The 15,891-nt window shown below is 44.2% G+C and overlaps 1 protein-coding gene across 1 annotated transcript; it reads right to left on the reverse strand.

The window, feature by feature from the left end:
- Positions 1-6,672: 6,672 nt before the first annotated feature.
- Positions 6,673-13,856, reverse strand: C15H2orf78 (chromosome 15 C2orf78 homolog). The gene is made up of 3 exons (XM_045978796.1): positions 13,748-13,856; positions 9,465-10,226; positions 6,673-8,591 (listed from the first exon to the last, which is right to left on the reverse strand). The coding sequence occupies exons 1-3, from the start codon at positions 13,845-13,847 to the stop codon at positions 6,673-6,675; spliced, it is 2,781 nt and encodes a 926-aa protein (XP_045834752.1). The 5' UTR covers positions 13,848-13,856.
- Positions 13,857-15,891: the final 2,035 nt, after the last annotated feature.

Here is a 15,891-nt window from a genome sequence, read left to right on the forward strand (position 1 = left end):
TTGAAAATCAGTATGGGGCAGGAAATGAGACTGGCAGTGTCCAATTTCACTCCAAGGTTTGAGATGTTGTGCAGTGCCCAACTCACACACTCTCCATTGGCAAGTAATCGTGGTTATTTAAGAATGAAATAAAAATATTTTTTCTTTTATTTATAGGTATTATTTTCCAAAGTCTATTTAGTTTTTGGAGCATCGCATTTTTGCACAATGCATTGTGTGATTGGAGCATTTTTCCTCTGGCTACTCTAATGACTCACCACAATCTGATGACTTTAAAAAAGCAGAAATTTATTTTTTCATAGTTCTGGAGGCCAGAGTCTGAAATCAGTGTCACTGGGACAAAATTAAGGCATAACAAGGGCTATACTCCTCTAGGGGCTCTGGGGGAAGATTTCCTTCCTTTCCTCTTGCAGCTCAGGGGGCTGCTGGCTGCCACACTCCAAGCTTTGCTTTCATTGTCACCTTGCTTTCTCCTCTGCTGGCCGCATCAAATCTCCTCCTGCCTCAATCTTATAAGGACACGTGTGAAGGGCACCTGGCTGGCTCAGTTGGTGGAGCATGGGATGCTTGATCTGGGGATTGTGAGTCTGAGCCCCACACTGGGCAGAGAGAGTAGTTAATAAATAAATAAAAGGACATATGTGATTGCATTTAGGACTTACCTTGCTACCTGGGATAACTTCTCCATATCAAGATCCTTAATTAATCACATACCCAATGATTTTTTTTCCCTAAATAAAGTCGTAATATATACAGATTACAGGGATTAAGGCCTGACCTCTTTGGATGGCCATTATCCAGCCTACTACAGGCATAAATACTTACTATATTTTTGGCACCTAACTACTTGATAAATGGGACCATGAGGTTGTTTCTTTGAGCCTATAGGTGGGACACAAAGCGTTCGATGAATAGAGAAAGTCTGGAAGCCTCCGAGTTGGGAGGCTCTGCCAATAACCCAGGCAGGAAATGAAGGAGCTAGGACTTGAGTAGAAAGGGAGAAAAGTGGTCAAAAGTAGACAAGTTCTAGATACCATTTGAAGGTAAGGCAGATGGAATTTGCTGATGTTCTGGAGGTGTGGTTGGTTGGGAAAGAGAAGAGTCAAACAACTGCAAATCCTTCTTACACTTTTTCTGGAAAAAAAAAAAAAAAGACCATTACTGTGGTCTGAGATGAAGAACATGCTGCATGGACCAGATATTCTGCTGGAGAGGAGGGCAGATTGGTGGGTTCCATGTTGCCCATGTTTAGAGAAGTAGATACGAAGAGAAGAAAAAAAGGGAAGAAAAGAGGCACATTCTTGACCAGGCCTGCCTGCAGACCTTCTACCTGCCCACTGGCTCATTCTGCCTCTCATGGTGGTCAAATGCCCTCCACCCATGAGCTTCTTAGAGGTTATTGTTTTTGACTTATTCTAAACATGCACTGAGCAAATACAGACATGAGGCTCCATGTTAGAGGAGACTCAGAAAGCCTCATCTGAGCCAGTGCCCTAAAGAGGATAGGCCAAATGGGGCTCTGCTTTCAGGAACTGAAAATTACAGAACCCCCCAAGTTTAAAAATAATTATGTCAAATGGTGGGGTGGAATTTAATTTTTTTTAATTTAAAAAATATTTTTATAAGATTTTATTTATTTGTCAGAGAGAGAGAGAGAAACCACAAGAAGGGGGAGCTGCAGAAGGAGAGGGAGAAGCAGGCTCCATGCTGAACCTGGAGTCCCAGTTGATCCCAGGACCCCCAGGGATCATGACCTGAGCAGAAGGCAGATGCTTAACCCACTGAGCCACCCAGGCATCCCTGAACTGGAATTTCAGATGGATGGAGGTAGCAGAATCGTTTTTTAATTTCCCCAAATCCTCTCAGGGAAATAGATCAACCAAAACCAAATACCCATGGGTAGCATTTGCCATAAAATTAGAAACCCCCAATATAAGAGGGTGGGTATAATGTAAGCCATACAGTTGTTTTTTTCCTTTTTTGTAATGCAAATGCATGACATAAGCTTTGATTGCTGAGCTATCCATTTCCGCATCCCCTTCAAAGACAGTTATCTCCAATAAACACAGTACTAGCCACACCGGGGAGAAACACCCAGGCCACCTTTCCCCAACTGAGTTCCTCTGATTTAGAAATCTTGGTCAATTTCAATAATTGACCTTTCGGGCCACTTGTCTTTTCTTTTCCCATAACTTCCCACTCCTATGTTTTAAATTCACCACCAAGGAGTGAGCGCTTCAAACCCTTGAGCCCCCACCCCTTGTCTCCAACCAGAGCAGAACCCCTTCTCCCAGTGCTGTCTCTACTTGCAACCTCACTGTGGGGCTCCAGGTATGCTGAGTAATTCCCAGGTCTTGTAAGTAATAAAACTCTACTTTTTCAAGCTTTCCTAATGGTGATCGCTAAAGGACTTGAAATCATAGTAAGACTCAGAGGGCTGCTCCAACCACATTGGTTATAGGTGGGCTGAGTCAGGCACAGAACAGTGGAGCAGAGCACTGCCCACAGGCGCAGACTTGCCTGGCCAGGGTGTCTGTACAGGAGGCAGGAGTAGACCGGACCCATCTGATGGCCTGGAGGGCAGGAGGACTTCAAACTGCTAGCTGGTGTTCACTCAGTAGATGGGTCAATGTAAGAACAGCAGCTGAGACCCGGAGGGGTCTTGTCCACTCACCTAGTGGTTATGTACGAGGTGAACCAGAGGGTGTCTAAAGGTCTGGGGTGCTCTTGCCCCCTCTGTCTGGACACTGAGCAGCCAGGGCACTGTTCCAGGATGTGGCCCGGAAGAGAAGTCAGAACATCAGACACAAAGGGAAATGTCTTGATAGAAGTCTGGGGAAGGCAACAGAGCCAGGAAACCTCAGAAAGCAAGCTTCCATGTTTTTGAATGCTACATTTCACAAACAACGACGACAACCCGAAAAGCGAATTCAGTGCAGTTAGAAAACCGGTCCTCAACCACTCCTTTCCCAAGTGCATGAACACCGATTTCACTTAAAACATGGGCAAGAAACAAGGGATTGAGATCTAGTTTTTTTTTTTTCCCATTTTATTTATTTTTTCAGCGTAACAGTATTCATTGTTTTTGCACAACACCCAGTGCTCCATGCAAAACGTGCCCTCCCCATTACCCACCACCTGTTCCCCCAACCTCCCACCCCTGACCCTTCAAAACCCTCAGGTTGTTTTCCAGAGTTCATAGTCTCTTATGGTTCGCCTCCCCTTCCAATTTTTTTTTTTAATAAACATATAATGTATTTTTATCCCCAGGGGTACAGGTCTGTGAATCGCCAGGTTTACACACTTCACAGCACTCACGATAGCACATACCCCAATGTCCATAGCCTAGTTTTATACAAAGGTAGTGTGGTGTCTGTCTCCATCGGAACGCTTGGCGGGCCCCCAGGTGTGGGGCGAGGATCCGAGGGAAGCTCGGGGCTGGGAAGAGAAGGAATTCACCCGGAGGCAGAACAAAGGAGGGAGAAGTTTATTGAATCCACCGCAAGGTGGCGGCAGCGGGACAGAAGGAGGAGGCTGTTCGCGAGGAGACCGCGGGTGGAACTGTATTTAAAGCGGGAAGGTGATGAGGAGGGATGGGACGTAGGGAATTTTTTGCTATAACTGTGCCTGGCTGTAAGTAGCCCACTGGTTAGTTAGGGCCTATGGATATTTTGAGGTGGGTGCCCAATGGGTCCGAGTGTATCCAGCCACATGGTCGCTCCAATCCGTTTGCCTAAAAAAGCAGCCTCTACATGCAGCATCAGAAAATGAGAATAAGGAGCAGAAGAGCTTCCCCTCAGACGTGGAAAGCAAGTCCCAAAAGACAGGCCCACAAAACAGATCAAAGCCGGAACAGCAATTTCAAAACAAGCTAGAAGACACAATGCAAAAGATGAAAGAATACGGGGCGAGCGAGGGAAGGGCAAGTTAACATCCAACAGCTCCGGAGTTTCTTTTTGGGGTGAAGAAAAAGCACTGCAAGTGGCAAATGGCATTTTGGATTTTGTTCTATTTCCGTGAGAAGGTTGGGGAGATTCAAATACTAGGCCGCTGCCTCCGTCTTTCCGGGGGTCCTGCTCAATTTTTGGACATAATTATTTTAAACGTGGTTGGTGTGGATGGTCGTGCCACATCAGGGATGTCATTACTGCAGCTGAATTCTATGCTTAATAATGGTTAAATGGTCAATTTTGTGTATGTGTATTTTACCATAACAAAACAAAAAAAATGAAAGCACAACATAAATCAGAATTTGGTGAGGTGAAAGAGCTCGGGGCAGAATTAAAAATTAAAAAATTTCTGAAATGAAGGCTTCAATTGAAAATAACAAGAGTTATTGAACATAATGGATAATGCCTTAAGTGAAATAAACAAGAAAAGTAGGAAATTTTAAAAGTAAAAAAGAAGATAAGAATTCTAGAAAAATGGCAAATATAAAAGATTGGCCAAAAAAAAGCCAGGACAACTCTGAAAAGAGTAATACAAACACATGTAAGAATTTAGCATGCTATAAAAGTGACATTGCAAATCGGTGAGACAAATTAGTCAAAACACTGTGATATATACATGTTGAGACAAATAATTTCTCTGGAAGGATTCACAGTGTGGCAAAAGTAGATGTCGCTAAGGGAGCAGGGAAATGGGCAGCTAGATATTTCTGTTGAAAACCTTCTGTACTTTGTCCTATCATGTGAATTGATTAGCTCTGAAGTCTGACTGCCTGAGATCAAACCCCAGCTCCCCCAATTGCTAACTCTTAACCTTCAGCAAATTCTTGACACTCTTCAAGCCTATCTCATTATTTGTCAAATGGACTGAATAAACTCTCAATAAACGTAAAATACTAGCAGAAACAACCCAAATGCCCACAAACTGATGAATGATTAAACGAATGTGATAGAACCAGGCAACTGAATTATCACAGTCCTAAAAGGCAATGATGTGGACACTCTACAACATGGATGAACTTTGAAGACAGGCCAAGTGAGAGAGGTCAGGCACAAAGGTCATGTATTTTATTATTTCATACATATGAAATGCCCAGAAAAGGCAAATCCAGACAGACAGAAAGCAGATTTCCTAGTTGTCGGGGGCTGAAGGGAGGAGGGAATGCGAAGTGATTGCTAATGGTTAAGGGGGGCTCTTTTTGGGGTAATGAGAATGTTAGGGGTTAGATAATGATGGTTGCACAAGCTTGTGAAAGTACTAAATGACACTAAATTCACAGTCTCAAAAGGTGACTTTTATGGTATGCTAATTATATCTCAATACAAAATAATTTTTAAAAGGCAAAGTACCAGTTTTTCCATGGTGACTTTTGGCAGTCCTCGCCCTCCCCCACTCCATTCCCTTTCAGTCTACTCCCCTGCCCTCCTCTCCCAACTCTCCTCTCCCCTGCTCCATCTCTACTCCCCTCCCCTCCCCTCCCCTCCTCTTCCTCCCCTCCCCTCTCTCCCCCTTCCCTCCCCTCTCTTCCCCTCCCTCCTGATGCTCCACCAGGTCCCAAGGAGCTCAGCTAGACGCTTGGCGCATGCGTGCTGCCCTGGTAGGCACGCTACCCCTAGCGCTTGGACACCCGCTGTTCTTTCCTTGAGGGGAGGGACTCCTCCAGCGGATTTTTCTCGTGAGCTTCGGTTGGACATGTTTAGAGAAGACGGCACGCGCCAGGATCGATGGAGGACGACCTAGCTTGCCCCTCAAGTTACATTTAGGTCCCTCCAGAAGTTTGATGACCAGTAACCTCCGGACGCTGTGCTCTGAAAGCCGGGTTGGCCGCCTACCGGCGCTCGCAAATACTGAAGGCTTTGGAGCCTTGTAGGCCTCAAATGGAAGCCTTGTTCTCCGCCTGCAGCGTGATCTTAGCCCATTGCTGAATCTTGCTAGTCAAGTGGCCCAGCGGGACTAGCCTTGCATGTTGTCGTGCACGTTCACTGGAGCGGTGCACAGGTGTTTAGGAGGCGGTGATTTTTTTCCCAGACCCGGTTCTGGAGGGCCCTCCTGCTGCTGCAGGTCACTTGGCTAGGCCCCTGTTACCAGCTGCCCCCAGGATAGATGTGAGCTCTTGCCATCCATCTGGTAGATTCCCCTATGATTTGTACTCCCCTTACCCAACCATAGCCCTAAATGGATAAGGCAACCCAAACCTTCTGGAGGGGTGTCCCGAGTCTCTTGTTTTCAAAAATCCCTATCTGATGGACATGGGATGTAGGGCAATATCCATGAAAATCTTTACATTTTTCCTAGTCAAACAAGACTCATCTATCATCAAGTCTACTCAAAATGTCTTCTTTTAAGCCTCACCTCAGACCCTGATTCTGCCATTTCCCCCACTCCTGCTTTTTATGAACCCATAAAATCTCTCTCCCCATTTAGCCTTCCTAGGCCTAGACCAAGTTCCTTCTTCTTTTCTTCTTACCTTTTTCTCTTTTCTCCCATCCAGCTTCCCATTCTTTCTTTCTCATGCAGCCTTTGATCCCCGCCCCACCAAAGAAAGACCACAGTTAACAGCATCTCAGAACTGAAAAGGCTTCTTTATTTTTAATCTACTAATTCTATTTATGATGTTTTATTAAGTCTTAAAATATATGCCAATAAATAGAGAAACGTATACCTATCTATCTATCTATGAATGAACAGTGGGTACCAGAGTGGTACAAACAATCTTAGCATCTCTTATATTGCATAGCCATAGTATCGAGCAATATCCATTTCCTTCTCCCTCTCGATGAAATATTGCACTTTCCCCAAAGAGGTGTATTTGGCTGCATTCTCACGCTCTTGCTGAGCCTGCCTCTTCATGGCCTCCCTCTCTGGCCTCTGCTCTTTTGTGATGGGCTTTGACATGACCGGCTCAGGAACATTGGGTTTCCTCCATGGAATTGGTTGAAAGCAGAAGTCTTGGAGTAGAAATTGGCTTTGAGCTTTGGGTGGCGACCGGGGCTTGGTCACAGCAGTGGGGACAGGATCCCGCTGGAGAGAAGTGCAAGATGACGTTTTGTAGGGTGCAGGCCTCGAAGCAACAGACTGCGGGACACTAGGCCGGGTTGGGTTGGTCAAGCCTGGGCGGGTGGGATTGGTTGAAATTGGCCGAGCTGGTCTGGCAGGACCTGTCAAGGAGGCAGGAGTCGGCCGGGATGAATTGACTGCAACAGGCTGAGCTGAGCTAGTAGAACCAGGCCGGGCAGTGTAAGCCGTGGCAGACCGATGTGAGGCCAGAGACTGTGGCCTCCGAGGAACAGGTCGAGCTTGAGGCTTCTCGTAGGTTGGAAAAGGCAAAGGCACCAACTTGACCTTCCCAGGAGGTGGGAGCTCATACTCGGATGGAGATGGACACTCTTTGTCAGCACCTTTGTCTGGTTTCTGGACTTTGACTTGTTTTTTCTCAGGACCTTTGCCCTCACATGGTGTATCAAGCCACGGTTTGATAGCTGGGCGTGGCTGGGCATTTTTCAAGTTGCTGGAACTTACCAGGGCCCGGGAGGAAGACAGCCCGGTTTTCTTATCACTCTTCTTTCCCAGGGCATGAAAAACCTGCACAGACTCCAACATGTGCATGCCTAGGCAACTTCGAGGCTTCTTAAAGCTCTCTTGGCTAAGCTCGGGTTGATTTTTCTTCCGCTTCCCCTTGGGAATGGTTGGCTTCTCTTCTGCCTTGACTTTGTTTCCAGACTGCTTACTCTCTTCTGCTTTCTTGGGATTGTTTTCTCTGGTCCTTTTGGTCTTTTCCTGCCCATGGCTCTTCGTTTTGCTGGTCCCGCTGGATGCCGCTTTCTGAGACTTGCTGTTGGAATGCTTGGACCTGTTCGCAGGAGCCCTGTCACCATCTGCAACATTGCAAATAACCACTTCTTCCCCTAACAGGCACTCTGGGTTCTTCGCCTGGATTTTGGTCTTGGGAGCGCCATTGATCGGCTCAGTGGCTTTGTGTTTGTTCTTCCTGACGTGATCAGAGGGAGCCTTTACGACACTTGATTTTTCTTGCACCTGTTTCAACTTGTTGACTCTGGTATCTTTGGCTTTCATCACCTCGGGACCTTTGGCTTCATCAAGGTCTTTCAAGGAATTAAAGAGCTGAGGAAGATGAATGTCCTCCACTAGTGTAGTGATGTCTGCAAAACCACTACTACATTCATTCCCATTTTCAAGGGTCACTTGGTCTTCAAGACCCAGAGTATTTTTTCCCAGATTGGTGTTTTCAGAAACAGGCTTCTCCTCCTGGCCCAGGGGATCGATGCAGGCCAGGAGCTGGTGAATATCAGGAATTTCTAAAGGAAGTAGGGGAGGATCTTGGTTTTCTATTGGGATCTGGTAGACATCCAGAGGCTTTGAAAGCTTGATTTTAATATCATCCAAATTCTTATTCTCTGTTTGTTCCTGGCTTGGAGCTGGAGGCAATGCCAGGACATTATTAGAACTCTGGACTGGAGCTATCATTGAGATGTCTCCAAGGTCAGGTGGTGGCTTACTTTCAAGGATCTGGATATTTCTGCTACTGCAGGACTTGGGGAATTTTGGAGTTTGTGGCAGACAATATGTCTGACCCGGAGGTTGTAAGCCCAGGGGAGTCTCCATACCCAGGGAAGTCTCCATCACTACAAAGGAATCAAGGAAAAAGTCATTCCCTGGTAAGTGAGATGCTCCCCCTAGACACTAACACAGGAATCATGTACCTTCCAGCAATGGGCAGGGCGGTTCTACCAGCTTTTCTTAAGAATCAAGGACAGCAGGGTGCGCTAGGAGATACAGGAAGGGACTTCTAGTTCTTACAGGTGATCATTTGGTGTCACTGATTCTTGGTGTTCTTTGTATTTTATAGGGTTGTTATAAGTCAAATAAGAAGTAAAGTGGTTTTTATATTATGAAATTTTCAACAAAGCCTAGCTTTCTCATATAGAGTCACTTCAAGTCTCTCCCCTTTCCTTAGAGAATAAGAATGCTTCACACTGTGTACTGGGAGAGGGAATGGAGCTCTTCCTAATAAAATACACAAGCCCGGGTAAATTCTTAGCCTGCTTGCTCTGGACAGGATTTCGGAACGTGAGGTCTCAAATCCTGGTGTGAATTAAGGAAGTAAGGAAAAGTTAAACTGGCTCCATCCCAACAAGAGTTCCGAGACACTTTCCGAAGACACTGAAGCAATAGCTCAGGGAAGGGAGCTCATTACCTTGGGACAGTATGGGGAGGCTGATTTGGCTAGGCCGGTGACATGTGTGGCAGCCCTCACTATGCTCTTGGGGTTCCTGCACCTGCAGCTTAGCCGGCCATCCCAGTGTGCCACTTTCCCACCTCCATGCAGGCTTCTGAAATAGAGCCCGAAGGTGGAGAGCACTGAGTGAGGGTCGTGGTTATTTCTGTCTCGGGACTCAAGTTCTGCCAATCTGTGGACTCACTAGCTCTCAGCTGCAGGTTTCACCCTCTTTTTGACCGCTGACCTTGTTTCTCTCCCTCTCGCTGCCTTTACTCACCTTGAAAACTTGTTTCTGTGATGGGCTGAGCAGACACAGTGTAGTATATTCCAGAGGTGGAAGCTGGTGGTACGACGCTTGCAGGCTGAACCTCCTTGAGGACCATTACCATTTCCGGCTGAGGGACAGAAGCCCTACTCCCCACATAGGACACTGAGCCATAGGACTGCAAGCAGGGGCCAAATTCTCCAGACAGTAGAGGCCCCAGTGTGCCTTGATTATAGTAATATACCTGCCTTCCTTCCTGGTAGGGAAGTGCTAGGCCGTGTCCTTGATTTGGCATCTGAGATGGTGTTCCCTGAACAAGGCTGGCAGAAAGCGATGGGTACAGAGAAACCATGCTACTGGCCTCTGAAGTTTTATCATACGGGGCTGCCAGAGACAGGGAAGACACAGCTGCATCCTGGTCAATGACAGTGACAGTGAAGTCTCCAAGTGAAGAGGACTTCTTTTCGGTACTCCCCGTGACATCCCACTCGAAAACCCCGGGATAGGAAGCAGCTGCCGTGGAAAGCTGGCTCTGGCCAGTAACCCCAGACAACATAGTTGTGCTGGAATGTTGGTAAAGGTAGGCACTCCCCATGAGTGGCTGGAAGGAGGCGCCAGAAACTGATGGCAGCAGCCAGGCCGAACTGACCGCAGGAGCAGAGACCCGGGAGAAGTTGCAGACGTTTCCTGTCAGGGAAGCTGCATTGGTTACCACGGGGAGGGAGAGCTGCAGAGAGTTTGGAGGTCCCAGTAAAGATGGATTTGGGAAGTTTTCTGTAGGAAACAAGAGGGTGATGAAAAATCAGGGGGATGGATCAATTCTATGCTTGAGGAACAGCATTATCTTAAAGTTGTTGCTACCAGGAAGCCTCTGATACCAACCCTTGCTGAAATACCAAAAGGCAAACTGTGGAGGCTGGTGGTTCTGTTCTCTCGTCTAGTCACCGCTCGGGTTCCCAGCCAGGGCCCCCGTGTGCAGCAGACCCAGGCAGTGTGCTTCACGCATGGTTCTGCAGGCAAAAAGCAGCCTTCTCCCTGCCCCCTTTGCCGGGGGTGGGGGTGGGGGGCTGCCCCCGCAGCCACTCCCATCCCACTTCCCAGAATGAAGCGTTTCAGCACTCCCAACAGCTCGGAGAGCCTCTGGTCTCATGTTCTCTTTCTCTGAGGGACAAAACTGAGGCTCAGAGAGGTCACTTCAACTTATTTGAGGTTTCCCCCGACTTTAGGTCTCATTACCAGGTTACAGAGCCTAAGGATCCTGACTTCCTGTCAGGACTCTGCCCGGAGCCCCATACTGCCAGAAACCAGGAGAAATGAATACATATAGACCTTTTCTCCCCACATTAGAAACAGTACAGCTATGACCATTGTAACTTCAGTGTCTCATTGGGCTTGTGCATTTCTCATGCTGTTACCCAGAGTTCACGTACAGCTCAGTCCAGCTGGTAAATATAAAGCATCATTCTTGGTGTGCCTGGTGGGCTCAGTCAGAAGGGTGTATGACTATTTTTTTTTTTTTAAAGATTTTATTTATTTATTTGACAGAGAGATCACAAGTAGACAGAGAGGCAGGCAGAGAGAGAGAGAGGGAAGCAGGCTCCCCGCTGAGCGGAGAGCCTGATGCGGGACTCGATCCCAGGACCCTGAGATCATGACCTGAGCCGAAGGCAGCGGCTTAACCCACTGAGCCACCCAGGCGCCCTGGGTGTATGACTCTTGATCTCAGGGTTGTGAGTTCGATCCCCACGGTGGTTATAGAGACTACTTGAAAATAAAATCTTTTTTTAAAAGGAAAAAGGGTCATTTTTACCCTTTAAAACCTGGTTTCTGATTCTACCTTAAAATGACTACCTGAGAGTATGTTTCTCAGGAAGTGCTTTTTGAAAGAAAAAAGTTATTTAAACTCTCTCTGAGCTTCAAATTACTCATCTATAAAGTGGTTATAATAATAATAACAATAATAATGGAAATAATTCTTGCATGAATGTGAATGAAAGTGGTACATTACACTTTTTATATTTCCGTGAAGGAAGATATAATATGTTCTGGAAAGACAGACAAATCATGAAAAACATGTATTACAGAACTAAGAAGAAATATAAAGATATTACCGAAAACTGGGCTATGTAGTGAGCATAATAAGTTCACTAATAAAATGAAGTTCTGTATCATGCATGCAATATAGTGGAAGTGAATATTGCTACCCTGTTTTGCCAGAACACAACCCACAATAGAAAGTAGTTTTGAATGAGTTCCTAGCCAGTGCATACAGAGTAGATAGATCAGTAAAAATTGCCTCACAAGCAGCAAATGCCATGAATGTGAATGTAGATGTAGCCACAATTTTTATAAATATTTCAATAAAATCTGGTACAGAGCAGAGAGGGAAATAATAACTGTAAAGGAATTCCATTATTGTGTTCATTCACATTTTTTTCTGAATATTACCCAGCAAGTAACAGGTACTAGGTCTAGTACAAATATATATTTCAACTGTACTCTACCTCTGAAACTAATAATATACTCTTTGTTAACTAACTGAATTTAAGTTAAAAAATTAAATAAAATCAGAACAATAAAAAGAGAAATATATATTTCAATATAATCATATAACAAAAAAGAACACTTAACCTGTACAACTGGAGCTAATAATACCTTATATGTCAATAAAAAATTTAAAAAAAAACACTTAAAAAGCATCATGGAGGTTTTTATAGTCATCCAAAAATATATTTTAATCATCTTCAACGTCTAGGAAAATGTCACCCTCAAAGCCTAACAAAGCCATGTCACTAAACTCAAATTTAAAAAATTTTAATGTAGGAAAACCAGAAACTCCACAAAACTGTTTTAGATAAATGTGGAATTAGAGATGTGGGGCTTGACTTTTTTTTTCTTTTTCTTTTCTTGTTAGATTGCTCACTAAGATCTAAAAACAGATGTGTGCCCTCTGTGTTGGGAAGAAAATAACTGTAGAGATGAAAAGCAGCCTTATGATTCAATCTAGGAGATGCCAATTTTTCAACAAACTTAGTCTGATTTTTAATAGGCAAAACATCTACATAGCTTAAAAATCAAAATGAAATAAAACTGAAAATTCTGTTTCTTTAAGCCCCCTTAGCCACTTTTATTAGTTGCTTGTTGATAGGAAGCATCCTCTCTAAATTATATTTCTAAAATGCTTTACATTTTAAACTGTTAAGTGCCATCTGTGTTCAGGGAGGAATGAACAAAACCCAGACAACCGAGTATGACTTTTCCGTAAGCTACTTTTCCTAGTGATGCCCTATTCTGACCATCCTTTCTTGCCTAGTCTATTAGTGGAAGTGCTTGCTAAAGTCAGTTTTGTTTGGCCCTGCTCAAAGCAGATTTCAGTTTATGCTCTTTCTGCTTTAATTTAAAATCTTTGGTTCTCTCCAACATTCCATCCTAAACTACCTCTTTTTTTTTTCTTAAGAGCTCCTCTGTGCTCTTCCCTTTCATTCTTTTTTTTTTTAAGATTTATTTTTTTTATTCTGGAAAGAGAGGGAGAAAGAGAAAGAAGCAGACTTCCTGCTGAACACGCAGGGAGCCTGATGCAGGGCTCCATCTCAGGAGATCATGGCCTGAGCTCAAGGCAGATGCTCAACTGCTCAACGGCTCAACTGAATGAGCCACCCAGGTGCCCTGCTTCCCCTTCATTCTCATATTTTCTCCTCCTCCTTGGTTCCTGTTGGCCTGGGCTGAGGGAAACAATCCTGAACTTCCTTACCTTCGAAGACGTGCCTCCTAGAGCCCATCTTCTCCCTCCTCTTTCCCTGTTTTCCCTTTTTGCCCACGCTAGGTAGAAAACTTCAAATCATGTGACTCTAACTTCTAAACAGCACTAAATTTAAAATACTACAGTTGAAATATGAGTGGAGGGAACATTTCAGATGAAACTTCTCAGTAAATAGTTAGGTTTCTACATAACCTAGGTTTCCTCTCTTTCTGTCGAAACACTCTCAAGAAGTCTCTGATTTCATTTTCTCCATGGGTGCCCTTTAAGACTCACAATTAGAAAAGAAAGGGATCAGAGAGAACAACTAATCTAACATCCTAACATAACAGATGAGGAAAAAACAGATTTTGTGATTCAATGACTCGTCCAAAGTCACACAGCTAGTAAATGCCAAAGTCAAAACTGAAATGAGTTCTCCAGATTATTACTTCAGTACTTTCTTTCCCCCATTATTCCATGTTATTTTGAACCTACAACTAAATTTAGAGACAAAAAAAAAATCCAATGAAAAACTTTTAAAAGTTTCTTTCCTTACCAGACATGGTCAGAGAAGAAGAAGAAACATCCACTGCAGAAACATGGGATGAGGAGCCAATCCTGGAGGATGTTGGAGCGGCTGAAGCCAAAGAGCGCATGTGTCCAGTACGAAGGTCACTGGTCACTGGTCACTGGTCACTGGTCACTTGCGATGATCCAAATTTATTTACAGACAACTCCATGGAAACCCCAAGATTCTACCAGGTGGTGGTAGGTTTGGTGGGAGAATGATGTCACAAAGTAGGCAGTTTAAAGGTATGAGGGAGCCAATGGGGAGGTCAGATTCCCAACAGCAAGACGGGATTGGGTAGAAGGAGTGGCAGGAGAGCTAAGACAACACCTAAGTGGTACCTAACCCTATAAGACAGATGTGATAGCCCCACTTTCCCCAGGCTCTTATGTTCGGGAAATCATCTCAACGTTTCTTAGGGATGTTCATTAATATAATCAGCAAATAGTTATTTATATTCTATGTATCATATTTTATTTTGTGTACTCTACATTTATAATTATACAGTTAATTAACATCCTTAGAGAAAAAGGAAAGGCACATCTAGGTTGAACAATTATAGGTGTTCTCAAATAATATTAGTTGATCTGATTAGTGAACTTACTGCAGCTTTTAAGGAGCAAATGAAGGGATTAAAAAGTTCTTTTGGTAACTTGATTAAAGAATAGGCTGAAGTTTGTTGAGTGCACCTTGTAGGGAATGATGTGGTGCAGCCTCTTTCAGTTTCTTCTCCTTGGATTCTGGCTTTCTTGGACTGGGCTGGCCTGGGCCAGATTGAACTTAGATCTCTCTTCTCTCCTTCATCATAGGCATTGTTTCTGGGACAAGCCTTGACCTTGCATTCTTACGTTTGTGGATGTTACTTCCGGTCAACTTCCAGCAGCAAGGGTCTTCTTTTCGGTGCCTGACACTTCCCAAAATGAATTCTGCCCATTAGAAGCAAACAGCAGAGAGCTGGAGGACACAGCTGATTGCAGACCTTTCCTTTTCCAGCATTTGGTTGCAATTATTTTGCCCATAATTTGTTACCTCTGGCCCTTGGGGCCACACAGGCATGCTGCCATACTGTTCTTTTGTAGGTAAGAGGCATTGGTGGCATTCGGGATACTTTTCCTTTTTCCTTCTCACTTAAGTGTATCCAGTGTGGCAGTTACTGTAGCCTCCACCCCCCTTGCAAACAGCCACTGTAGAATCTTGGGCCTCTAGGATTCTCTGCCTGCCATGTTTGGGTGCAAGATCAGGCAAAATGAAGAGGAGAATAGTTAGAGAAAAAAGAGGACATTCATTGAGAATAGGGAACATGCAGAGTAAAAAAGTACAGGAAGAAAGAGATTCGTGTGGGTTTTTGGCTTCTATGAGAAATAAACTGACAGTGGGGTGCCTGGGTGGCTCAGTTGGTTAAGCATCAGCCTTCAGGTCAGGTCATGATGCTGGGGTCCTGGAATGGAGTCCTGTGTCCCTGTATCGGATTCCTTGCTCAGCCGGGAGCCTGCTTCTCCCTCTATCTGCCACTCCCCCTGCTTGTGCACTCCCTCTCTCTCTGACAAATAAATCCTAAAAAAAAAAAGGTCAGTTGACACATTTTGGCCTCATTTTGTATTAACAAAACATACAATTATATACACATTCATATGCATATAAATGTAAATTTATATTTATATATTAGTATAACATTGACATAACAATAATAATTCATATATAACATTGATTATAACATATAATATATTTTAGTATTTAATACCTTATAGTCATTATTTATTCATGCAGCTAGATAGTGTAGCAACTGCCATGAACTCCATATACTAAAGAAGTAATCTTAAGTATATTTTTTCACTTTTTTGTCATATTACCTCATTTATATCATTGGTATGTTTGTAGAATGTAGGGTGTTTTCTTTTTCAAGACTTTATTTGTCAGAGAGCACAAGCAGGGGGACCAGCAGGCAGAGGGAGAAGCCAGCTCCCTACCTAGGTCTGGATTTTCTTGTATCAACTATAACTGAGTTTGTTGTGTCTTTTAGCACATTGGAAGTGTAAAACGGATATATCTTTTGTAGTTTCTGATAGATTTAAGTCACTTTTCATATATTATCATATCCATAGATATATATACCATTCTTTTCTTTTTTTTGG

This window comes from Meles meles, chromosome 15 (genome assembly GCF_922984935.1).
Source record: "Meles meles chromosome 15, mMelMel3.1 paternal haplotype, whole genome shotgun sequence".
In the NCBI taxonomy this organism is placed as follows: domain Eukaryota; kingdom Metazoa; phylum Chordata; class Mammalia; order Carnivora; family Mustelidae; genus Meles; species Meles meles.

Coding starts and splice junctions, on each gene's coding strand:
- C15H2orf78 (XM_045978796.1), bottom strand. CDS start 13,847: ATGCGCTCTTTGGCTTCAGCCGCTCCAACATCCTCCAGGATTGGCTCC. Junction 10,227..13,747: donor TTCTTCTCTGACCATGTCTG/GTAAGGAAAGAA, acceptor TGTTTCCTACAG/AAAACTTCCCAAATCCATCT. Junction 8,592..9,464: donor CACAGAAACAAGTTTTCAAG/GTGAGTAAAGGC, acceptor ATTCCTTTGTAG/TGATGGAGACTTCCCTGGGT.